Raw genomic sequence first — 27,016 nt, 5'->3', positions numbered from 1 at the left:
TCAAAAACCACACTTAAAAGTTTTAAAAATTCACAACACAGAATATCAGATGCGCAAATTTTCAAACAGAATCCAAACACCTGACACAGTGTCTCAAGTACGACTGCGCGAAGCCGTGGAATTTACGAGACCAGCTCGGTCTGTAGATCCAAGTTAATGACAAGGCACTTTCTGAGATTCTATAATTGTATATTAAGCTACGGAAGCTCTCTCCTCTAGCTAAGTACCGTAGGAATAATTAATTTGTGTTTCGCAGAAATAGTATCTCGAAGTATAGATTTCTTTGTGATTATGTGTTCAATTTTTCCCGAGTTTATTAAAATGTACCTTCATTCATTTGTAGAAAATTAGAGTCATTTTCGTCATCTACTTGGATAAATTCTTCTGTTAGAGATATATTACCCCTCTTCTTGTTCAACTAAGGTCTTATACCCACCATCTCCGATCTCGGCGTTCTAAATTAGTAACTAAAGGGCTGGCTGCAATAATAATATTTAAGGTTGCTGCTACCGCCTTTTTCCTTTTATATTTGGCTATTTCTGATAGTCTTGGCATTTCGAAATTTACCAAGTTAAATAAACAGTAATAAAGTAATTAAAAAAAACAAAAGTTTATAAGTTAGGTTAAGGGTAAAACTTTCTAACATTCATTGCATGCAAGCCGGGTTGCAAGCTGTAAAATCGCACATATAGACCATGCAATAGACTTGCATGCAAGAAATTGCAGCAAGTTTTCTTGCAAGCTGTAAAGCGGTCTTAAGAATCGGTTGTTTGTGTGAATCAACTCTTACTAAATGGCATTGGGAAGAGTATACTTTTTCTAGTTGGAGTCTGCTTTTACTAGTAAATGTTGAATAAAAATTTTCATTTTATATTTATAATCTACTTTTATTCGGACTCACTCCGTATTCGGAAGATATTCTAGGCGACTACCAATGCGGCTTTCGAAATTGAAGGTCAACAATAGATCAAATATTTACCATCCGACAAATATTAGAAAAAAACTGGGAATTCAACCGAGATGTACACCAAATCTTCGTAGATTTCCAGCAAGCATATGACTCGATAAAAAGAAGCAGACTATGGCTAGCAATGCTAGAAATGGGAATACCAAGAAAATTAGTGCAGCTCACTCAAATGTGCGTGGCAGACTCATATGCACAGGTAAAGATAGGAAACAGAACATCGATGCCATTTAGTATAACATCAGGGCTTAGACAAGGAGACCCTTTATCACCATTGCTATTCAATTTGGCTTTAGAATACGCAATAAGTAAAATATCGTCTGAACTAACAGGGGGATTCGCAAATCGAGGATCAAAACTATTGTTGGCCTTTGCCGATGATCTAGATGCAGTCGCACATTCTACAAGAGACGTAAGGGAGGTGTTTTCACAGCTCGAGGAGGAAACAGGTAACCTGGGCCTTCGAATAAATGAAGAGAAGACGAAATATATGCTGGTGACCAAAAATCCAAGACCAAGAGTTAGGCAGAACGTAACTATTAATGACCACAACTTTGAAGTAGTAAAAGAGTTTAAATATCTGGGAGCAGTAATCACAGAGGACAATCACATAGAAAAAGAGGTCTCAGCAAGAATAGCTGCGGGAAATAGAGCATTATACTCCCTATCATCATTATTAAGATCTAAGCTGCTGAAAAGACAATCTAAATTAAGACTGTACATATCAATTATTCGCCCAGTTGTTACATATGGGAGTGAAACATGGACTCTACATCAGCGAGAAATAAATAAATTGCTGATATTTGAAAGGAAAGTCCTCAGAATGATATTTGGTCCTCAAAGAGATGAATTGACAGGAGAGTGGAGAAGGCGCCGCAATGCTGAATTGGTGACTCTATATGGTACTGAAAACATCGTCAGACATATAAAAGCTAATCGGATAAGATGGGCAGGTCATGTAGTAAGATCAGAGGAAGACAGAGTGCTAAAGACAGTGTTCTTCGAGAGACCAGACGGTAGAAGATCAGTGGGCCGTCCCAGAAAAAGATGGAAGGATGATGTTGAAACCGATCTATCTAGGATTGGGGTACAACAATGGCAAATCGAAGCGCAAGATCGCAGACGATGGAGGGCCATAGTGGATGCGGCGAAGACTCACCCCGAGTTGTAAAGCCAGTCAAGAAGAAGAAGAAGAATCTACTTTTACGAAAACCAGCCGTTTGAGTTAACTCGAACTAGGAATAGTCAACTCCAACTGGATAATCAACTTGAACTGTAACATATACACATGCACAGTGCTTTTAAATGCTGAAAACGTGAAAAATTTTTTGACATGCAATTATGAATTTTGTATTCTCCATTGGCGCGCATACGGGTCATATTACTCGTATGCACGCCAATGGCGAATATAAAATTCTTAATTGTATGTCAAAAAATGCTCAATAACTACCTCTCAAAATACTCTTCAATAGGGCTTTTCATTCACAGTCATTTGTTTCGAGCTTCTGTCATGTGACACTTAATATTAATATATCTACGTCGTACGTTATTGGTATTACCAATGATACAAACCGAAGACGTATTACGTAGATATATTAATATTATGTGACACATGACAGAAGCTCGAAACAAATGACAATCGATGAAAAGCCCTATTGGTAAAAGGTATTTAACAATTCTGCAACATAATGATCATTATGTTTATCGGCGGCATTAAACACATCTACTATTAGGTGTTCCGCGGGCATTTCTAATTTTTTAAGACTTTTGACAGGAACCCAATAATAAAACAATAGAATAAATAGAAGTACAAGCATTAACAAACTATTGTTTATTTATAAGTTAATTTACACTTTTTTCTTAAAATTATATATCTAAACCACTCATCGTATAAAAAAGAAATATACAGGATGGCCATATAATATTAAAAATGTTATAAAACAACATTAGATAATAAGTTTTAGGTTCAAAGTAATAACAAATTTTCAAAAGATTTTTCCAGTCAAATAAATAAAAACCTATCCAGAATTTTAACAAATTTTTTGTTAGTTTATTCTATAAAAAAATTTTACTTGAACAATAATAGCCATCTTGCATATTTGAAACAGTGACATTTGAAGATTTTTTTTATAACAAGTAATAAATATTTATGTATTGCTTTGATTTTCGTTATCAATTATATAATACGTGTATTGGTATTTAAATTATGTCGGTCTCTTCACTTTTCAGTCTTGGCACCTGAAGGGAGTGTAGTGGTCGTCGTGATATCTTGTATGGCCCGCCTCAATGGATTTCTGTCTCTGGTAATTTAACCCTTCCATCTTTGTATATTTTAGAAACTGTTTGCTTAATTCGTAAACATCTCCATGTCTTTCCACCAAGACCAAACCATGACTACTTCACGAGAAATTCTACGTTTAACATATATTTGCCAACCCCGTCCTCGGAGTTAGTAATCCTCGGAAATCTATATTATACTCCGCAAAAAAACTTTACAACCATCTCCCTCTACAACTTAAATCTGCAGCATCTTTCCCCAAATTCCGTAAACTGACAAAAGCCTACCTATCTGAAAGACCATATTATTCAGTAGAAGATTTTCTTAATCAATAACTAAGAAATTACAGTACCCTTTGCACAAGTAGTATTTTTATTATTATTTTTATCTATATTTGGGTGTCATATGCAGCAGCTTAACTTTTAAAACTTTTTTTATTAATTACTAGGTAGACTATGCATTTGCAATTTATTTTAAATTTTGCAATTGATTATTTGTGTTCATTCACCTTCATTTGTAGTCAACTTCATTATTGTTATTATCATTTTAAATATTTGACGATTTATGAAATTTTAGTAAATTGGATTGTTATTGTTTTGTTTTCTTGACTTTTATAAGCTTTGTCGATAAAATTGTACAATTTTTCATGACAATAAAGCATATTTCTATTCTATTCTATTCTAATTTCTATTACATCATGCATAGGTCTTTTGCAACTACCTGTAATCTAGTCAATCCTTCCCGATCTCCCCATGGACTGCAGTCAAGGTCATAAATTATTTTGTAGTTGTATTTTGCTGGAAAGGCTCTTACAGATCTTTAGTTATTTTAGAATAAAATTATTTGTTCTACTGTCAGTTCATTTGTCTATAGAAACTTAAAAGTATCCTAAAACTTACGCACATAGTAACTTCAATTGTTTATAAAGTGGTCTCAATCTCAATCAAAATGAGCGATTGCCGTGAGGATATAAACTGGAGGGTTTTTGAAAAGTTGTTTTCCTCTATTATTGACTTGTGAACCTTGAATCAATAATTATAATGGAGAATGCACCTTACCGCAACCGACGTTTGGAAAAAAATACCGACTTCCGTAATATGAAAGGTAGACATACCAAACTGGATCAAGAACAAAACTATAGATTTTGATGACTCAATGCTACACATTCTTGTAGTACTTGACAAAGTGCTGAAACATCATAGTCCAGAAAGCCACTGCGCATCCGCCAGGAAAAATATTCTGATTCGGATTTTTTGCACAATCTTACTCAAAAAGGACCCCTTTTAACAAATTTGCATGTTGTCAGGACCAAAAGTGGGTCAAAAATTGTTTAAATTTTTTTTTTGTTTTTTTCTTAAAATTATTTTTTTTGCATGGAACAAAGTTTTTTAGGTTTTTTGGATCATTCCAAACAGAAAAGGCCTTTAGTGATATTTCTCTAAAGTTAATAGTTTTTGACATATAAGCGATTAAAAATTGAAAAATTGCGAAATCGGCCATTTTTAACCCTCAAAAACTATGCGAAAAGCTGAAAATTTGAATGTTGCCAAGGTAGGTAGATATTCTTTAAACATCGATTGATGAAATCTTGAAGAGTTTTTTGCAATACAGTATTCAAAACTCCTTTGTTTTTTAATTTCTAATCACGCGTGCGCGACACTATTTTCCACCGTTCGCGTTGCATGTGTATACAGTATGGTGCAAATTAAAGGAATAAATTCGTTATTTCGTAAACCGGCGACTTTAAGGAAAAAATCAGAAACAGGTCGATTTTTATTTTCAAGTTATGATATTGTGGCATATATGGTATACTAGTGACGTCATCCGTCTGGACGTGATGACGTAATCGATGATTTTTTTAAATGAGAATAGGAGTCGTGTGGTAGCTCATTTGAAAGGTTCTTCAATTCTCTATTCCGTAATGTAAACATTTACATAATTATTTATACAGGGTGTCAAAAACTTTTATTAAATTAAATTATTTGACAAAAAAGAAGTAGAAGGACACACTGTATAAATAATTATATAAATGTTTATATTACTTAAATAAAAATCGACCTGTTTCGGGATTTTTCCTTGAAGTCGCCGGTTTACGAAATAACGAATTTATTCCTTTTATTTGCACCATACTGTCGGTGGAAAATAGTGTCGCGCACGCTTGATTAGCAATTAAAAAACAAAGGAATTTTGAATATTGTATTGCAAAAAACTCTTCGGGATTTCATCAATCGATGATTAAAGAATATCTAGCTACCTTGTCAACATTCAAATTTTCAGTTTTTCACATAGTTCTTGAGGTAGTCCAAGTAATGAAGCTTACAAAACCTCGCAATTTTTATAGAATGGATCGATTTGCTTGAAAATTTATGAATAAGTAGTGGATAGTCCAAGGATCAAAATCTATATCATGCCGAAAGGCGCTTTTACCAGGGGGGTGGTTGCCACCCCATCTCGGGGGTGGAAATTTTTTATTATATTTTGACTGTAAAAGTTGGTAAAAACATTCATTCTAAGCAAAAAACGTTCTATACATTTTTTTGATAAAATTATAGTTTTCGATTTATTCGCTATCGAAAGTGTTAGTTTTATATCGAAAAAATCAATGTTTTTAATAAGTTTTCGTTTTATCAAAACAACTTTATTTAACAAAAATGTACCTTTTGAAAAAATAAACAAAATCGTATTTTTAATTTTCTTTAAGACCAATAGTAATCGAGCTATACTTTATTATATGTTAGCTCTTCTTCGTCAAATGCTAAATATTGTAGTTTCAAAGTCAAAAGACGGAAAACTATGCATTTTCGAGGATAACTTGTTTAAACTAATTTAAAGTATTTGAAAATATCTATCTCCACAAATAAAAAAAAAACCTCTAGCTCAAAAATTAAGTGACTTATAATGAAAAGAAGGTCAGTCCCTATTTTTTTCAGCGCAAATGTGATCGGGAGCAACCCCCTAATCACCACCCTAATTAAAATTAGTTATTGACCTTATTTGATCTTCTCTATTTATATATATTACTAATAGGTTTTAGAAGTCTGACCGGCTTAGAATGATTAGTTTTTAAAAAAATGGAGTTAAAACATTTGGTGAATAACGAATTTTTGTAATTTGAAAAAAAAAATGGCCTTTTCTTAAGAATAGAAAGATTACCATCAGACATACGAAAAAATGTTTAACTATAAAATTGTACCTTATTTAATTTACAAGAAGTTGTATTACAAAAATTTTTCTACGGCAAAAATTAAGTGAGCTATTGACAATTAAAACTTCACCTTCACCAACCCTTTCAAAGTCACCTCTTTTTGCGGCTGAGGGTTTCAAAAAGATTTAATATTAATAGACTTATAGATCTTATGAAAACTTACAAAATTCTTTTTTATCAGACTTTCTAAGATTAAAAATAAAAAAGTTACGGTTAAAAAATCAATATATTTTAAAAAAAAAAAAGGGAAAATCCCATTGGAAGCATAATAATATAAGGTAGCGGTGTTTTTAGTCATTGGTCTTATTCATTCTTCTTTATTTATGTATTATTAGTAGATTCTAGAAGTCTGACTGGCTTAGAATGATTAGTTTTTAAAAAACTGGAGTTAAAAGCGAATAACGAATTTTTGTAGTTTGGTAAAAAATGCCATTTTCTTCAAAATAGAAAGATTGGCATCAGAGATACCAAAAAATGTTTAAATATGAAATTGTAGGGTATTTAATTTCGAAGAAATTGGTTTCAAAAAATTTTTTCTACGGCGAAAATTGAGTAAATTGTAAATGAGTATACCATCGAACAACATTGCTTTTTTAGACATAAAACTAAAACTTTTGATAGCAAATAAATCGAAAACTGTTAATTTTATCAAAAAAATGTATAGAACATTTTTTGCTTAGGATGAACGTTTTTATCAACTTTTGCGGTCAAAATATAATAAAAAATTTCCACTCCACAGATGGGGTGGCAACCACCCCCATGGCAAAAGCGCCTTTCGGCATCATATAGATTTTGATCCTTGGACTATTCACTACTTATTCTCAAATTTTCAAGCAAATCTCTGTAAAAATTGCGAGGTGAAAAGCTTCGGTTCCTGGACTAAGGGTTAAAATGGCCGATTTCGCAATTTTTCAATTTTTAATCGCTTATATGTCAAAAACTATCACCTTTAGAGAAATGTCACTAAAGACCGTTTCTGTTTAGAATGATCCAAAAAACCTAAAAAAAACTTTGTTCCATGCAAAAAAAATTATTTTAGGAAAAAAACAAAAAAAAAACGTTTAAAAAATTTTTGACCCACTTTTGGTCCTTAGACCAGGGCGGATCTGTAAATAATAATATTTGAGTTATCCTCCCTGTCAAAAAGGTCCACAACATTGTTTAAATAATCAAAATGTCAAAAAATGAAGGAAAAATTCGATTTTTTTCTTCGTTTTTTGATTATAACTTTAAAAGTATTCATTTCCGAGAAAAGTTGTACTAACATAAAAGTTGCGTAATTAAATTTGCTACAATATAGAATTAGTTAAAGATTTAAAAAATAGTCACCCTTGTTGCCAAATAGCAATAATTGCGAAAAAACCATACAAAAACAAGTATTCGCATTTTACGTTTTTCAACCATTTATTCTAAACTTAGGACCTTCATATTTCACCCAGAAAAACTTTATGATACAGTAAAAAAATTCTGTTAATTTCATTAAGATCGGTTCAATAGATTTTGCAAAATAAATTTTGCAATCCAGCTTTCACAAAAAAAATTCATTTTTTCAAAATGTTACAGGACTGAAAATAAAGCAGATAGTAAGTTGAAATTTTTTTTGCGTATAGAAGTGTACTGTACCTTTCATTTTCAATTTTGCAAAATTTAAATCGATTAAGACCACGGCGTCAGGAATTTTTTTTTTAAATAAACATTAAATATTGGTGCTACGCGCAGGACAGCGGATAGTTTGCTCCGATTGGGCATTCCAATGACCTTTGATAATGATTGATACATTTTAATTTTTATTACATTTCGATATAAATAAATAAATTTGTTTATTGCAAAATAAAAACACATACTCTATCCTTTGAAATAACAGTTTTTTAGCAAAAACTTTCTTTGTTCATATATTTTAACTTAGAGAATAAAAGTTTATTATTTTTAAACATATGCAATTGTTTAAACAATATTTCACAAACAATAATAAAATTAGTTTGATTTTTGTGGAATTAAAATATTAAAATACAACAAAATATAGAGTAAGAAAATAATATATTAGATACAGATTGGAAGAAATTTTGATGGAAATCAACTTGTGTGAATAGAACACCGCTGTCCTGCGCGTAGCACCAAAAATTAATGTTTATTTAAAAAATTTCCTGACGCCGTGGTAATTAATCGATTTTAATTTTGCAAATTGCAAATATAAGGTACAGGACACTTCTATATTCAAAAAAAAAATTAAACTTGCTATCTGCTTTATTTTCAGTCCTGCAACATTTTAAAGAAATGAATTTTTTTTGCCAAAGCTGGATTGCAAAATTTATTTTGCAAAATCTATTAAACCGATCTTAATGAAATTTACAGTGTTGTTTAACTATATTATAAAGCTTTTCTGGGTAAAATATGAAGGTCCTAAGTGTAGCATAAAAGGTTGAAAAATGTAAAATGCGAATACTTGTTTTTGTATGGGTTTTTTCGCAATTATTGTTATTTTGCAACAAGGGTGACTATTTTTTAAATCTTTAACCAATTTTATATTGTAGAAAATTTAATTACGCAACTTTTATGTCAGTACAACTTTTCTCAGAAATGAATAGTTTTAAAGTTATAATCAAAAAACCAATAAAAAAATCGAATTTTTCCTTCATATTTTGACATTTTGATTATTTAAACAATGTTCCGGACCATTTTGAGTGGGAGGATAACTCAAATATTATTATTTGATTTATTTTCAAGCAATTTCTGCAAAAAAATTTGAGTCACCTCTCAACGTCCATCTCAAAACAGATGCGCCCTGGACTACCTGGCAACATGCAAATTTGTTAAAAGGGATCTTTTTTGAGTAAGATTGTGCAAAAAATCCGAATCGGAATATTTTTCCTAGCGGATGCGCAGTGGCTTTCTGGACTATCAGATTTGCAGTCGTCCAAATGGTACGTCAACCATTCTAAGAACCCCGCCGTATAATTGTGAATTAATTCGATCGAATTTGTAGGGGCGCGAGTAAAAAATAAGTTATCACCGAAGAATACAACATTTACATTAAAAAATTTCAAAGTGTTACTAGAACATCATTCAATCTTCGCTTGTCCACTACTGGACATAAATCTCCCTCATAATCTTCCATCCGTTTCGATATTGTGATTCTCACATCCAATTACTATGACAAAGTTTTGGATCGTCAGTCCAACGTGTTTGTGTACGACCTCTGCTTCGGTAGACATCATCTCTTGATCTCCATTCTACTATCCGCTTTGTCCATCTGTTATCTGCCATTCAAGCCACGTGACTTGCCCAGTTTAACTTGCTATTCTCACTACAGCCTCATCCACTAATGATCTTCATCGTAGCTGGGATCTTGTTTCGCAGTGGAATGCCCAACATAGCACGCTCCATCGCTCTTTGAGCCACATGGATCTTTTGCATTGTTCTCCTTGTCTTGTCATGGTCAGCGTTTCCGCTCCGTATGTCAACACTGGAAAAACATACTGAATAGTTTTTCTTTTTAAGACATATGGATATGTAGGACGATTTGAAAATGTGGTTCAACTCGTCGAAGGCTGCCCAAGTCAGTCTTATACGACGGAGAAGCTCAACGGTTTGGTTATCTTTTCCTATGCGAATCTCATGACCTCAAGTATTTATACGCCATTACCTGGTCTATGGATCTTGCTCCTACGCATATATCTTCGCTGACTATAGGCTATTGATTATGTATTTTAGAAAGGAACTACAACGTTAACGGGGTTTTAGTGTTTCGTATAGTCAATGGACCTCTAAATATGAAAAACCCGTGGAGTTCTACCATTTAAAGGGGTGCGATTTTGAGAAAGGGGTGAATTAGTCCCTAGGCACAGGGCGAATTAGGGTGAGTTCTTTGTACTTTTGGTACAAACACGTCCACAGAAAAATTGTTTCAAATTAAATTTACTATGGGAGCATCATATTTTAAAGCCAAAAATATTTTTTTTACAAAAATATATTCAAAAGAATAGCAAGAAAAAAACACAAAAGATAGCAATTTTGTTTTTTGCCCCTTAACTTTTTTTCACGGGGATATAGGTGTAGACATTGCTTCACAGAAAAAAAGCTTCCATCCTTCCTCTTTAAAATGACGTTTGGTAGAAGTCTTGTTTAACTTGTTTATTAGAGACCTGAGTACTATAATATTACATTCTGCACTTCTGGCCTTTGCGGACGATTTCAGATTTCAAATTTCATAAGGTTATTGAGTCCGAACTAGACACTGTACTGCTATAAAAGGATCTAAATAACTTATGTGTATGGTGTACTGATAATGGTCTAGAATTAAATGTTAAAAAATGCTTTAGTATTACCTTCAGTCGCTCTAACAATACCATTGTAAAAACGTATATATTGAACAATACTGTTATTGAATCTGTGGACTGTATTAAAGACTTAGGTGTTTTGTTTGACAGAAAATTAACTTTTATACCACATATTACAGACATGATTAATAGGAGTATGCGAAATCTTGGATTTATAACACGTAATAGTTCTCAACTGTCACCGAATTGTTTTTTAAGGTTATATGTTTCTTTTGTGCGCTCATTGCTGGAATATGCCTCAATTATATGGTCACCTTACTATGATTGTCAAATTAGAAATATTGAGTCCGTCCAGAAAACATTTCTTCGTTCTTTGGCATTTCGAGCTCATATCAATATTTGTCAGGGTTTTAACATTAATTATGATCTGGTTAATCAAACATTTAAATTGGATAGCTTGGAAGTAAGAAGGGCTAAATCAGATTTAATAATCATTTATAAAATATTAAATGGTCTATATCATTGCCCAACTATCTTACAAGCTATAAGCCTCAATACTGTCCAAAGACGGGTTTCCCCAATTTTTCGCATACCTTATCATAATACGAACTATTGCTTTTACTCCCCATTGTCACGCACCTTGCGTCTAATTAATCATAATCAAAACAGTCTTGATCCATTTGTGGACAGTCTTCGTGTATTTAAAAGAAGCATACATAATTCAGTAACTGAAGTAAAGTACTAAGTTCCTATAATTTATTAATTATTTATTATTGTTACTAATTTAATTTTGTTGGTTTTTATTGTTGTCATTTTTATTATCTTTTGTTATTTGTTATTTTAGGTTAAAATTGGTTATCTTTACTGTTTACCATAATATTTCATTTTTTTTTATACATTTTTTGTAAATTGACTCTGCCGTTTATTGAATAAAATAAAATAAAATAAAATAAAATAAATAAAATAAGTCTCTATGATTTACAGTTTCCAAAAAATGATTTTTCAAAATTCGCCACCCACAGCGATTTTGGCCCATTTTCCTTGTTACTTGTCAAATATTGCTCTGTAACTTTTTTCTACGTATCTTTAGGTGTACACAATGTCACATTTAATAGAAAGAAAAGTCAATTACCTTTAAAGTAGTCTATTGTAGAAGGCTGTATGACTATTTTTAAGTAAGATATGGTTGTTCAAAATTTTATACTTTTAATGATTTTTGATACATTTTATGATTATTTGTAAATTTCTCATTATACCTTTGTTTATTGTATATTTAGGTATATACATTGTAGAATAAAAAAGAAAGCTTATTTTCTTTACTTTAAAATGGTGTATTGTAAAAATTCTAGGACTATTTTTAAACAAGATATTATGCTTTTTTAAAATGTGACATATACACATGCAATAGGTCCCACTAAGTTGGAACCATATGGAAAACTTTTTTATTATTAACTTTATGAAAAAAAATTATTCTTTATAAAATGCTCTGCATAGTCTAAAACCTAAGATGCAATTATCAGATATAAAATTTTATCAATAGTGTACGAGGTATGTTAAAAAATATGGATTTCGTTCAAGAGTAAATACCTTTATATTTCACAATATAGAAAAATGTTATTAAGGAAAGTTATTTGGAATTAAAAATTATGTTATAATATGCAACTATATTCTTCTATTTGAAAAAATTAAAAAATAAAATAAATTTTTTTCTCAAATTACGGATACTCTTGGATATCCTACGGATATCTTGTTTAAAAATAGTCCTAGAATTTTTTTGCAATACACCATTTTAAAGTGAAGAAAATAAGCTTTTTTATTCCACAATGTATATTCCTATTATTCCTATATACAATGTATATTCCACTTATGTATATGTTTTTATTCCTAACCTACATGTACAACAAAAAAGTCATAATGAGAAATTTAAAAAATAATCATTAAAAATATCAAAAATCATTAAAAGTATAAAACCTTGAAAAATCATAACTAGCTTAAAAAGAGCCGTATAGTCTTATACAATAAACCATTTTAAACGTAATTCACTTCTCTTTCTTCTAAATGTGCCATTGCATATACCTAGAAATGAGTAGAAACAAGTTACAGAACAATGTTTTCGAAATAATGGGGAAAATAGCCCAAAAATGCTGTGAGTGGCGAACTTTGAAAAATCCTATTTCGGAAACTATAAATCCTAGAGACTTTTACCAAACTTCAGTTTAAAGAGGAAGAAGAGAAGTTATTTTTCGCTGAAACAATGCTATACCTGTATCCCTGTGGAAAAAGTTATGGGGCAAAAAACAAAATTACTTTCGTGTTTTTTTCCTGCTTTTCTGTTGAATATATTTTTGTAAAAGAAAATACTTTTTACTTCAAAATGTGAAATTTAGATAGTAAATTTAATCTGGAACAATTTTTCTGTAGACGTATTTGTACCAAAAGTCCATAGAACTCACCCTAATTCACCCTGTGCCTAGGGACTAATTCACCCCTTTCTCAAAAACGCACCCGTTGCCACTGAATTGGTGTTATTCTTTTTCTCATGATCATTTTTCAGTGCGTCACAGTTTTTCGATTTCTCTCTAACGCATTAAATTGTATGTGACAGAAAAAAAGGCACGTCTTTGAATACTTTGGTAATTATTCTAGTTCGGTGATTATTCTAGTTGTCGATAGATGGCGCCATAATAAAAAAAGAATTATTTATTAAATAAAATAATAATATTATCAATATAATCTGTACAATTTATAAGACTATACAAATGAAAGAAAATACCATTTTATAAATGCAATAGACACAATTGATTTGGTTTTATTCCAAATTGAAAATAAAATTTGACAACTGTCAGATTTAACAAAAATGTCACGTTAGAATAAATGTCATAAATGTGTATTATCACGGACTTACCTTTTTTTCTATAATTTGTGACGCACTGAAAAATGTTCATGAAAAGGAGTATACTGGCTTCCTGCAGACATCTAGTGAATATTTTGGCATAGGGCTGTCAAAATCTTTTTCAGTCACTGTCATGGCATCTGCCACTAGTTCATCGCCTCAGGGGGACTTATTGTTTTTCATTTCTTCGAACTCATGGGTATTATGTCCGGTAAAATTTCAGGTCCCAGATTAATTATCTTTGGTAATGATCCACTCCGGATACATTGCTGTTCTTTGCATAGTTGGTTATAAAACTCTCTATGCAGGGTGATTGATTAGTAGGGTAAAGCTCAATAGCTCCGCCATAGTAATAGATAGAAATAAAAGTTAATAACAAAAGTTTTAGCCACCTTTGAGTTTCACATTACAAAATTAGTTAGAATGTTACAGGGTGTTCGATAACACAGTGGCAGACCTAACTTATGTTTTTTTAAATGGAACACCCTATATTTTATTTTATATTCGAAATCCTGTTAACTTCTTCATCACAAAAATATAAAGGTTTGTAATGTTATACAGGGTATTTACAAAGTTATAACCAATTTTGTATGAAAATCGTAACAAGTTTAACTCCCTGTATAAATAAAAATAAGCACAACAGCAATGGTTTATTAATGCCATATTTTTTTATTTATTGTCAAAATTTTTAAGAATTATTGATATTGCTAATTTTCTTTATATCAAATACAGGGTGAGTCAAAACGCAAGTACATTTTTTTCTCAGTAATGTTAAATGGAACACCCTGTATTTTATATCATTATTGAAAAGTAACATTAACGTACTTTAATTTTTATATAACATTCCCTATGCCGAAATCTATTAGTTTTCGAGATATTTTCATTTTTCAGAGCAAATTATTTTAGGTGTTTAAATTTATCTAAATTTTAAGTAAGCCATGACTGAATTGACAATTGAAGATTACCGATTATCAATCCGGTAATCAATGTAACACTGTAGCAAATAAAGAAATAAAAATAATTTATTAGTAACATTTTACAAACAAAAACACAACCACTACATGCAACATTTTTGAAACAATTAAAAACTATCTTTTTATGTAAATGCAACAAATAAACAAACAAATTTAGTAATAAAACTCACAAACACAAAATACAATATTTTGTGAAGACAATTAAACACTACTTTTGTATGTAAATGTAACAATGTAACAAATAAAGAACGAAACATAATTTATCAGTAATACATTTTGCAAAAAAACATGTTTGAAAAAATTAGAAGCTACTGTTAATAAAATATTTTTAATATTTAATTACATATAATAAAATATTTTTAATATTTAATTACATAAGGTGTTCAAAATTATCTCCTAACACATTTATGTACGCCTAAAAACGATCATTGAATGAGCTACTTACTCTACGGAGCATTTGTAAATTAACACATCGAAATACACTTTGTATTCTATTTTTTATCTCATCCCTTGTTGTTGGAGGTATTTTATAAACTTCATTATTAACGTAACCCCAAAAAATCAGTCCAGTTTATTAAAATTAAAGTACGGTAATGGTACTTTTCGATAGTGATATAAAATACAGGGTGTTCCATTTAAAATTACTGAGAAAATAATGTACTTGCGTTTTGACTCACCCTGTATTTGATATAAAGAAAATTAGCAATATCGACCATTCTTGAAAATTTTGACTACGTTAAAAAATATGGCATTAATAAACCATTGTTGTTTTGCTTATTTTTATTTATACAGGGAGTTGAACTTGTTACGATTTTTAAACAAAATTGCTTATAACTTTGTAAATACCCTATATAACATTACAAACCTTTATATTTTTTTGATGGAGAAGTTAACAGGATTTCGAATATAAAATAAAATATAGGGTGTTCCATTTAAAAAAACATAAGTTAGGTCTGCCACTGTGTTATCGAACACCCTCTAACATTCTAATTAATTTTGTAATGTGAAGCTCAAAGGTGGCTAAAATTTTTGTTATCTATTACTATAGCGGAGCTATTGAGCTTTACCCTACTAATCAATCACCCTGTAGTGTTCATAATTTGATCTCGATCCTCAATGATTTGCCCCTGTTCATTTTTTAATGTATGGATTTTTTTTTCAATGGACATGTTCTGTCTGATACTTTCAAGCTTTTGTTTTCTTCTATTATTCTAGTTATTTTCATCGTATTGTATCGTCACAGATCCTTTCGAACATCATTTTTCATTTTCTTATTCAAGATTTTTAGTTCTTAGTTCATTTATTTATGATCATGATTTTCTCTACGTGTTCTACTTTCCTCTAGAAGATGTTTTATTGTTTTCAGCACGAAGACAGTACCTATTTTCAGCTGCTTTCGATGTTTCAATAATATTATTGTTCATTTCATTGATGCTCATAAAGTCATGTGTAGCCAAAATAGTCTTAATGTTTTCTTTATAAGGTGTTCAATCTTCTGGGAACATACATCTTCCACTCTTCTTTTTTTTTGGGGCCATTTTTGTTTTTTCGAATTCAATGTTAAAAGTGATTTTTGCTCTAATGAATATATGGTCACTCCTTGTTGAAAATTTATTCAATACTGTTACATCCTGAGTGAACTATGTATATCTTTCCGATTTGATATTATGAAATCAATCTCATTTTTTGATCTTTGGTTCGGACTTTTCCATGTCCACTTAGGTTAGGGTTTCTTTCTGCTGAAGAATGAGTTCTTCCTGGCTCTGAATTGCTTAAAAAGACGAATGGAAACTTTTAGATGTAGACAACATAATTACTGTAATAAGGAACCTTCTACAGATAATTATTTTTTGTTTTCTAATGTTGATCAAATAAACCTATGTTGAACATTAAGTTTCGTTACTGTCCTTTCAATACATTTGCAATAGTTTTTGAGTCGGGAATAGCCTTTAAAACTCAAAACAAAGATATCCAAATGACACTGTTTAAAATTAGAAAAATAAAAATACCAGAATATCTGATAGCACTATACCAATAAAGTTTGTACCGATTTCTTCCCCGGCCAGGCCTCTTTTGCGTACTTCTTCTTTTTGGGTTCCATCGCGTCGGATACTTGTACTTGCTGAGGCACGAACGGCGTGGGGTTCGTAAAAGACTGGCCCATGTCGACCTCGGGAGCCGGATTCGGTAGCACCATACCCAACCTCGAGTTCAACGCGCTGTATATTCCCATAGTACTTGCTCCAGAAGAGTGCGTTTCGGGAGGTAAGTCCGTGTACAAATCTGGAGCTGACGTGTGGTGTTGGTGTACTTGTTTGGGTTGTCTGAATTCTGGGGTGGATATACCAACGGCTTCTGCGATCTTAAGTCGCTTGGCTGACGTAGGGACGACTGTCGTTTGTACTAGATTGCGGAATCTTCCTATGCTCGGATCGATATCTTCTGGATTTATGATTTCATCGTCTTCGTTGAAGGACACGCTCTGCCGCTTTCGTTTTCGAGACAACCTTTTGTCAGGATCATCGGAAATTCCCAACATCGATATTCGTCGATTGTGGGCTGTGTTAAATTCTGTTAAGTTCTGAAAAAAAATGTTGGTTTTTAGTAACATTCATTATACAGATTTGGGATAAAGTAGGGAACCAAGAAAATAGTTGGCATGCAAGTACAATGACACATCTAGCGTGACGAAAAATTATACTTCAAAATGTATTTATATCTCGATTTTGTATTCAAATTATACTTTAAAATTTTAATCTTAAAAATTTACCAAATTTAATTTTAATTTTAAAAATTTTTAGATCTCAATGATAAAAAATAAAAGAATTAATTTTGCTACACATTTGTAAAATTTCGAACGATTTATTAATTTTTAATTGTTATTTATACCTTCAAAAATTATAATAAACATCAAAAAATCATATTGATTTAAAAAAAAAAACTAAAAAACATGGTTACCAAAAACGTATGTAAGTGTATTTAACAAGCATAAAAATGCGCCGAAAACGTAAGAACTACTGCTACAGAGCGCCCTGTCATAAACGCTGCATTAACAATTAAAAAAAAACAATAGTTTAAAATCAAATAAGGTCAAAATACTCATCGGGAACGGATACAAGGTTTGAACTTTAATTTAGGCACTTGGTAATCTCAAAAATAATATTTTTTACTAGAGTTTTTGGGCCTTAAAAATCGCCATTTTTCGTTTTTTTTTTTAATTTTAAATTGCTTATAACTCGAAAACGATGAACTTAAGAGAAAAATTACAAGAGACCTTTTTTGTTCAGAATAGTCCAGAAAGCCCTAAAACAAAATTGCCCAGGTGAAAATATTGATTTTTGCAATTTGTTTAAAAAAATTTGGACCACTTTTCGCGTGGGCGACTTCTTGAACCTTATTCTGGCGTGTCTCAGGAATGTGATTATGCAAAAAAATCTCATGGGAATATTTTTTCCAACGAACCCACCGTTTTCGCCTTGGCTAATAAACATTTTTTGCTTTACACAAAATGGACCCGAAGTTTGATCCATGATCCACATGACTCAACGTATGGTGCTGCTTGTTTTTACTAATCACATTCCAAGCTTTAGTGCATTCGCTGAAGGTTTTCACCTCTGATTTCGTAGAACCTCTAACGATTTTCAAGAAAATTGGTGACAAGTTAGGATACCTCAAGAAACAAAAGTGACGTGTTAACTTGCGCTTTTACCCTGGGGGTGGATAAAACATTCGCCATTTTCACAAAAATAAAAATTTATAGTAATGCCTATAAGACTTTCTTTACTTTAGCATAAGTAAAAGCCTCAAACATTTTGACAGGTTTAGAATGCATATTTTTGAAAAAAATGAGTTAAAAAAATAAAATTTTTCAAATTTTTGTAAATTTTCTTTTCTTTTGATAAATAACTCCAAAAATACTCGATATACGTAAAAAATAATAGAGAACAAAATTTAAGTTTTTTTGTTAGCAAAGATTTTACTTGTTTTTTATTTTTGTATGGTAAAAAATAACCGAGATTTAAAAACGTTTAAAACCTAAATTTTACTGTGAAAACCATGTAACCCTTTAACATTTTAACTTAAAAAAATAAGGCATTTAAAATATTAAATTTAACACAATTTTATAGTTCCTGAAATTACTTTTCAAATGGTTTTTAGATGAATCTGATATCATAAACATCAACGGAATTATTCTAAAAAAAAAACAATAACATTTTTTTGAAAAAAATTTTGGAGAATAAATTTTGAAACATTTTTGTACCATAAATTTTGATGCTATAAACTTCTACGGCAGCTCATTTGATAGGTATTTGTACCTTGTACAAACTTTGGTAAGTGCTTAGTAAGTATATTTGGTAAGTGCTTAGTAAGTATATTTTATAAAATGCACCGTTTTCCTGTTATTTAAGCTTAAATACTTATATTTGAGCACTCGCCGAAAAAAATATACATTCAATTACCTATAACTCACTCTCAATTAATAGTAAAAGTTTTTTCAAGAAAGGACTTGATTCGATTTTTTCTACTAGCTTCAATTTTGGTAATATTGTGATGTAATTGTCTTTTTACGTGGTTGACTCTACTATTTTATTATTTATGTTTTTAGGCACTAAGTTTAATTTAATTGACATTATTTATTTTTAATAACTTACACTTAAAGAAATAAAGAACAATGAATTTATATCCTTTAATAACACTAATTTACAAACTTAACATTAAAATGCTGCATTATTTTTATTCGTTACAAAATAACCACGGCTTTATTAAAGATTACACTAAAACAACAATTTATCTAAATGCCTAATATGTACAATTTACATTTACATTTATTTCGCGTTCGAACATCGAAAATGTTACTCGACCGACGACTACAAATTTATCACTAACTCTAATTTCAAAAAATGTCTCTTTATATAGTTATAAAAATTAATCTACTGATTTCCAGAAAAAATCGAAAGAAATGTATTATTTACAAAGCAATAAAAAAAGGTGTATTCGGTGATCTTCTAGATATGCCGATACGTAACAGCTGTCTCGCCGACGAACAGGGTTTCAGACACTTCGGCGCCAGAGAGTTCTGGCGTTGACAGAACCGGCCTGGGACCGTGACATTGCCCCCTCCTCAAAAGATGGTTCCTCCTGGAACCTTATCGGGACTGGAACTGGATGCTGGTATCTGCAACTGGACCCTCTTTTACAACTCCCAGTTGTATAAAAGTGACAGGGGACGGTCTTCTCTCCGCACCAGTAACTATGCGGATTGCAACAGACTAACACCTGGACCTCGGTGTCTTGGAAAATTTCTTCTACCATATTTCGGATAACTCTCCAGTCTAATTGGCTGCATTCTAACTTTGGCATGGCTAACTTTTGCACGTCGGACTCCAACACGTGCTCTCTCAATTGAATTAATGCATCCCATACATCTTGGTAGGTAGGTTGGTCATGGACAGTGTCTTTCGTTACCAGATAGAATAGGTAACGTGATGCATCTTGGAGTTTCAATGCTTTGCCAGGAGCTGGCAGTTGGCATTGAAGTTCTGCAACTCGACCAAACTTCATTCGGAAGGCGGATGCCAACCCTCGTGCGTCTTTGATACTGGCCGGGATGGTATGGGCCAGTGAATAGTCATCGGGAAGTGCGAGAAAATCTCGCTTTTCTTCAGTGGTAACACCATGTCTTGCTTTACCGGTACCTCCGTAGGCACCCATGAACTCTTCAAAGGTAAGGTCAGGTAAGGTAAGGTCAGTATTTTTCTCGAACTTGGTTGACTTCCACTTCTTCATCTACGTCGTGGTCTCCCTCGTACGGCGCCAACCGGTTATGGTGGACTATCATCGGCTTTCCCCTAGGAATCTTGCTTATTCGGTAGATAACGTCATTGATTTTCTTAACAATGAGGTACGGACCTTCTCAGAACTGCTGCAACTTGGGAGAACAACCTGTTCGCTTCTTTGGATTATAAAGCCAGACTTTGTCGTTCTCCTTGAAACATCCCTTCTCAGCTTGGGTATCGTATCGTTTCTTCATTCGGTCGCTAGCGATCTGAAGATTAGAACGGACCAACTCATGTATATCGTCCATTCTTCTTCGTAATTCATTCACGTAATCCTCACCAGCAACATCTTCTCCAGGTCGACATCCAAACTCTAGATCACAGGGTAGACGCATCTCACGTCCAAATAGGACTTTTGCTGGTGTTTGGCCAGTTGATTCATTAACAGCAGATCTATAGGCCATTGCGAAGAACGGAAGGTACTGGTCCCAGTCTCGTTGATGATTGGACACCATCTTTGTCAAATACTTGCCGACTGTCCTATTCATACGCTCCACCATTCCATCTGATTGCGGGTGATAGGCCGTGGTTCTTGTCTTCTTCATGCCTAGTTTATCACAGATTCCTTGAAATAGATCGCTCTCAAAGTTCCTTCCTTGGTCACTATGGATCTCCAGAGGTACTCCAAATCGGCTGATGCAGTCTTTGATTAACACATCTGCAATAGTGGCGGCCTTCTGGTCTGGAATTGCGTAGATCTCCACCCACTTCGTGAAGTAATCCATTACCACCAACATGTATTTGCATCCATTGTCACTTTCTGGAAATGGCCCGGCAATATCCAAAGCTATTCTTTCAAACGGACTTCCAACATTGTACTGTCTCATAGGAGCCTTTCTTTTCCGGTAGGGTCCGTTACTTGTAGCACAGGTAGTACATTTCTTACGCCAGTCCTTCACATCGTCGGAACTATTCATCCAATAAAATCGTTCCCGAATTCTCTGAAGGGTCTTCTTTACACCAAAATGCCCTCCTGATGGACTGTCGTGTAACTGACGAAGTACGTCGGCTACTCTGCTCTTTGGAATTACCAACTGTGTTCTCCTCACTGAACCATCATCATTTTCTATTACTCGTTTAAGCAAGCTGTCTTCCAAGATAAATGAGTCCCACTGGGCCCAATACGTCTTAACTACTGAGCCTAGGCTTGATATTTCTTGCCAAGATGGTCGACGATTTTCTTCTTTCCATTTTCGAATCTTCTGTAAAACTGGATCTTTTTCTTGTTCTTCCTTGATCTTGGTAGGCGTCCACTCGTCGTTGACCACTGTTGTTCTTAGTACTGCTGCTTCCTTTGACTCTGTTTTGTTGCAATGGGAACATTCTGCTGGACACGGTCTTCTAGATAGAGAATCAGCGTTCCTGTGGCTAACTCCGGCCCGATGCTCGATCTTGAAATCGTATTCCTGAAGTCGTTCAATCCATCTGGCTATCTGACCCTCTGGATTCTTAAACTGCATTAACCATTTAAGGGCGGCATGGTCGGTTCGGATTAGAAACTTCCTTCCATAGAGGTATTGATAGAAGTGTTCTACTGATTTCACTACTGCTAGAAGTTCTCTTCTCGTGACGCAATAATTTCGTTCAGGTTTTGAAAGCACTTTACTAAAATATCCAAGGACTCGTTCCTGTCCTTCTTGAATCTGCGACAGCACTCCTCCAATTCCCACATTACTTGCATCCGTATCTAAGACGAACTCTCCTTCGGGCAGTGGATACCCTAATATTGGCGCTGTAATTAAATGCCTCTTCAAAGTTTCAAAGGCCGTTCGGCAGTCTCCATCCCAGCAATAATCTCTTGCTTCCTCTGTAAGTCGCGTTAATGGCTTAGCGATATCTGCAAACTTCTTAATGAACCTCCGGTAGTAAGTACATAGTCCCAGAAAACTTCTCACTTGATGTTTATCAGTTGGTTCAGGCCATTCCTTAATGGAATCGATTTTTCCTTTGTCCACGGCCACTCCTTCTTTGCTGACTATATGGCCTAGATAATTGACTTTACTTTGAAATAGCTGGCATTTCTTGGGGTTTAACATTAACTGGGCAGCTTTAAGTCGATTAAAAACGTCTTCTAAATTCTTCAGGTGGTCTTCAAACGTCTCCCCCAAAACGATTATGTCGTCTAAATATACCAGGCACGTTTTCCAAGATAACCCTCTCAACACATTTTCCATAAGCCTCTCAAATGTCGCAGGAGCATTACAGAGTCCAAACGGCATAACGTTGAATTCCCATAATCCAGATCCTGTCGTGAAGGCCGTCTTCTCCTTGTCCACTGGATCCATTTCTACCTGCCAATATCCAGACTTCAAATCCAAAGTAGAAAACAATTTACTTCCAGCCAATGTGTCCAACGTGTCGTCGATCCGAGGCAGAGGATAACTATCTTTCTTGGTAACATTATTCAACAAACGGTAGTCCACACAGAACCTCGTGGTTCCATCTTTCTTCTTGACCAGAACCACTGGAGAGACACATGGGCTCGTAGAAGGTTCTATCACCCCGTCTTTCCTCATTTCTTGAACAATCCTTTCAGCTTCCTCTCTCTTCGCCTGTGGTAATCGTCGAGCTGTTTGACGAATTGGCCTAGCGGTACCAGTGTCAATTTTATGTTTGACAACTGTCGTTCTTCCTGTCTTTCCTCCTTTTGGTACGAATATGTCACGATATTGCCTAAGAAATTCCCTTAATGTCCTTTTTTCCATTTGATTTAGAGATTGGCCTGCAACTGCAACCATTTGGTCGAACTTGTCGTTGGAATTATCTGATGTTGTCGTCTGCCGGATTATGGACGTCACGGGTACACAAGTTCCTACTTTTGTCTCCTTCTTGATGGTCACTGGGTAGTCATTGACATTAATCAATCTCACGGGAATTTCTTTAGCAGAAGTAACCAATTCCTTTCCAATTATGATTCCTCGGCCAACCTCCTCGTCGTGGTTCCATGGCTCCATCATAACAGGTGTTCCTTCTTCTACAATTCCCTGTAGCCGCGCTACGATGATCGTTTCACTCCTCGCAGGCACAACTGTATCTTCTCTAATAGCTGCTAGCATAGTGCTGTCATCATGTGGATGAAGAAATACCTCCTCGTTGCCAACTTTGATTACCCTGTTCTTAAAATCCAATTGAAATCCACGCAAATTCATTACGTCCATTCCTAATATAACATCTTCTTCGATGTCTGCAACTATGACAGTATGGACGAACTTTTCTGCTCCAATCCCCAATTGTATCTGGATTTCTCCGTGGATGTTGGCATTTTCACCTGTGGCAGTCCGCAGTCGCAACCTCGTTGATAAGAGTTTCTTACGACTGTTTATAACTGACGGTCGTATAATGATCCTGTTCGCTCCGGTATCCACCAACAATGTATACTTTTTACCATTTATTTCTCCATCTACATATACATTATCTTCAGGACATTTCAAAGAAGCTATTAGTATTAGATGGTCTTTAGAGGAGTTCTGAGTCGAGGCTGCCCCCGTAGGGTCTGTGCGTTCTCTTATTTCCTGCTGGCGAGTTTCTTGATTTGCGTTCTTCCTTAAACTCCGTGCGTCCCCTTTTCACCACAATTGCAGCAATTCATGGTCTTCGTTTTCTTCGATGTAAAGCCTTTCACCATATTTACCAGCTGGTCAAGTTTTTCTTCATCCTCTTCTTCTTTCACAGTTCGAACTGCACTGTACTCACCAGAGGCCTGCGTAGCTGATTCGAACTCGAGGGCCGCGGACAATACATCGACCAGCGTCTTGTGACAAGCTAATCGCAGTGTTCTCTGCATTTCAACATCACGAAGACCATCCATAAATGTTTGAACAGCCAATATTTCCATCATGTCTTCGGGAGCTGTTGGATATGCATATCGTACCAACCTGGCAATATCTAGCTCATATTCTTGAAGAGCTTCATCTTTCTTTTGTCGTCGGTTTTTAAGCCGCGCCTGATAGACATACTCCAAATGTTCGTGCCCATAACGCATGTTTAGTCTCTTCATGAGTTGTTCAAAATCATTCGTCTCCTCTACAGCTATGGTCTGGAGTACATCCAAAGCCTCTCCTCGAAGAGCAATAACCAGATTTACAGCTTTGTCTTTTTCAGACCATCCGTTCGCTCTTGAAACTGTTTCAAACTGTTTCTTATAACTGTTCCATGACGACTTTCCGTCGAAATTTGGCACCTTAACACGAGCATGACCTACACTCCCTTCAACTATCGACCGTGGCTCCAATTTGTATTTGGTTTCATCATCTTTAATATCTGTTAAGATGGGTTCCACCACTTTGTCCACTTTTTCAGATTCCTCCAGTTTCTTTTCTATTTCCTTGATCTTTTCTTCAAAAGTAGATTTTATGGACGATATCTTGTCGTCAAAATCCGAAGTGACCTTAGAGATGTTAGCAGAGATCTCGTTAGTCATTTTGCTTTCAAGGGATGAAATATCACCCGAAACTTTCTTCTCTAACGATGCAATGTCTGTCGAAACTTTCAAAACATCCGAGGAAACTTGAGAGATTTCACTAGAAACTTTGCTCTCTAACGATGTAATGTCTGTCGATACTTTGTTCTCTAACGATGTAATGTCTGTAGAAACTTTAGAAACATCGGAGGAAACTTGAGAGATTTCACTAGAAACTCTGTTCTCTAACAATGTAATGAGTAGATAGACAACGTATGTTCTGGCGCATCCCCTAAATCGCAACCCTTAAATATTAATAAATGCCAAACGGCTTAACGTAGGATGACGTGTGACGTATCGTTGGAAAGGGGATGAAAAAGGGGGTTGAACGCAGTATGTGGCGTGCGCATCGGAATATGCCAAAAGGGCATTACGTCATATCTTCTTTTCTATTGGTCCGATTTTGACGTAAGAGGGCTCGTCGGAACGGGGAGGGGGTAAAGAACACACAAAAAACAAAGATGGCGGCAGTGCCAAAAGGGCATTACGTCATATCTTCTTTTCTATTGGTCCGATTTTGACGTAAGAGGGCTCGTCGGAACGAGGAGGGGGTAACGAATAAGTTGAGACAAAAAACAAAGATGGCGGCAGTGCCAAAACGGCATTACAGTATATCTTTGTTGCTATTGGTCCGATTTTGACGTATGGGGTGTCAAATAAAAGCGGTGGTGACACAGAAGCCAACTGTCAATTCTTCTTCTTCTTTTCGTTTGTCAATTCTTCTTCTTTTCCGTATAGTGCCTAAGAGAACGTGACATTTGACGTATGACGTGACATTTGACGTAGGACGTGAATGACGTGAAATTCGACGCAGAACGTGACATTTGACGTAGATATGTGACATTTGACGTATGACGTGAATGACGTGAAATTCGACGCAGAACGTGAATGACGTGACGTGAATGACGTGACGTGAATGAATGTAAGTCGGCCGGAAAACTGAACGGTATGATATTACACTCAAAAGGCCCCTGAATTGTGTAGATTTGTGCCTGTTGTTCCATAAGAATCAATGTAAGAGTGCTGCATTTAAGACATTTACTAAACTTGGTTACATTTTTCCCTACTCAGGCTACGAGAGATACATGAAGGTATCAATACTACCAACATAATACCGATACAGCAAGTACTACAAACACTTTACAATAAGTATAAATAGAAAATTTTAAATGTAAACACCTAAAAATCTTGATTATTCCCCACCACTTTCATTACTAACTGCAGTACTTCAGAAGTACAGAGGGGGTACCTCAGACGTACAGACGTCATCAGAGACATGCTAACAGAAGGCATAAACGACCACAGAGGGGTATCAGAGACATACAGACGTCATCAGAGACACGCTAACAGAAGATACAGGCGATCACAGAGGGTTACCTGAGACGTACAGGCGTCTACAGAGACACGCTAACAGAAGGTCACAGAGGTATAAATACAAGCATTTTAAAGTCGAGAAGTCATTTGTTAACATGTCTTCAAATAGAGCGGTTCAAGTAAACAAACTTGCGGCAATAGTGAGAGAAAAGTACAAAGCTCTTAGAAGAATGCAAGCTGATGAGAAAGAGGTTCTACAGACAACGTTTAAGCCAATAACTACGCCTCTTAAAGAAATAACCAATTATGTGAATGAAAATGTTCCTAAACCAGATCTCAACGAAGATGAGTCACACATTAATCAACCATCACAGATCAGTGACGACGAACCTCTACATATACAAACATCGTACAACCCTTATTTAGAAACATATACGCAAAATTTAGGGAATACTGACCAGATATTTGGCCCCAAGTATAACTGGGAGACGGGTGAATGGGAGTTTGGAAATCACACCATTGAGTTCGGTAAAGATAGCATTCAAATGGATTCACACATTTTTAAAGCTACACCTGGCCTGTACGACCTGATTTTCTCGAAGGAACCTACACAATATACTCTAGCCGATCAAAAAATTTACAAAACTCTTCTAGACGTATCAGGAGTACATAAGGATGGACGAGGGCGTCTACGCCACCAATCTCACACAGCAAAATACGAAGAAATTATTAAGCCAATGTATCTAGGAAAAAGAAGAAGAAGAACAAAGGCCTTACATGGTACCTCAAGAAATGCCGAAACACAAGAAAAAGAT

General features: G+C 34.3%; 1 protein-coding gene across 2 annotated transcripts in view; it reads right to left on the bottom strand.

Annotated features, from left to right (window-relative positions):
• Positions 1 to 16,084: 16,084 nt before the first annotated feature.
• LOC126886971 (nuclear inhibitor of protein phosphatase 1) overlaps positions 16,085 to 27,016 on the bottom strand; it is a 44,668-nt gene continuing 33,736 nt past the window's right edge. For both annotated transcript variants that reach the window (XM_050654176.1, XM_050654177.1), the window contains exon 4: positions 16,085 to 17,172. In XM_050654176.1, the coding sequence (XP_050510133.1) occupies positions 16,618 to 17,172 (555 nt within the window). In that variant the 3' untranslated portion in view covers positions 16,085 to 16,617. The remainder of the gene's footprint in view (positions 17,173 to 27,016) is intronic.

Source organism: Diabrotica virgifera, chromosome 6 (assembly GCF_917563875.1).
Source record: "Diabrotica virgifera virgifera chromosome 6, PGI_DIABVI_V3a".
Lineage (NCBI taxonomy): Eukaryota > Metazoa > Arthropoda > Insecta > Coleoptera > Chrysomelidae > Diabrotica > Diabrotica virgifera.
The sequence above is the reverse complement of the archived record's forward strand: the minus strand, read 5'-3'. Positions and strand labels throughout refer to the sequence as shown.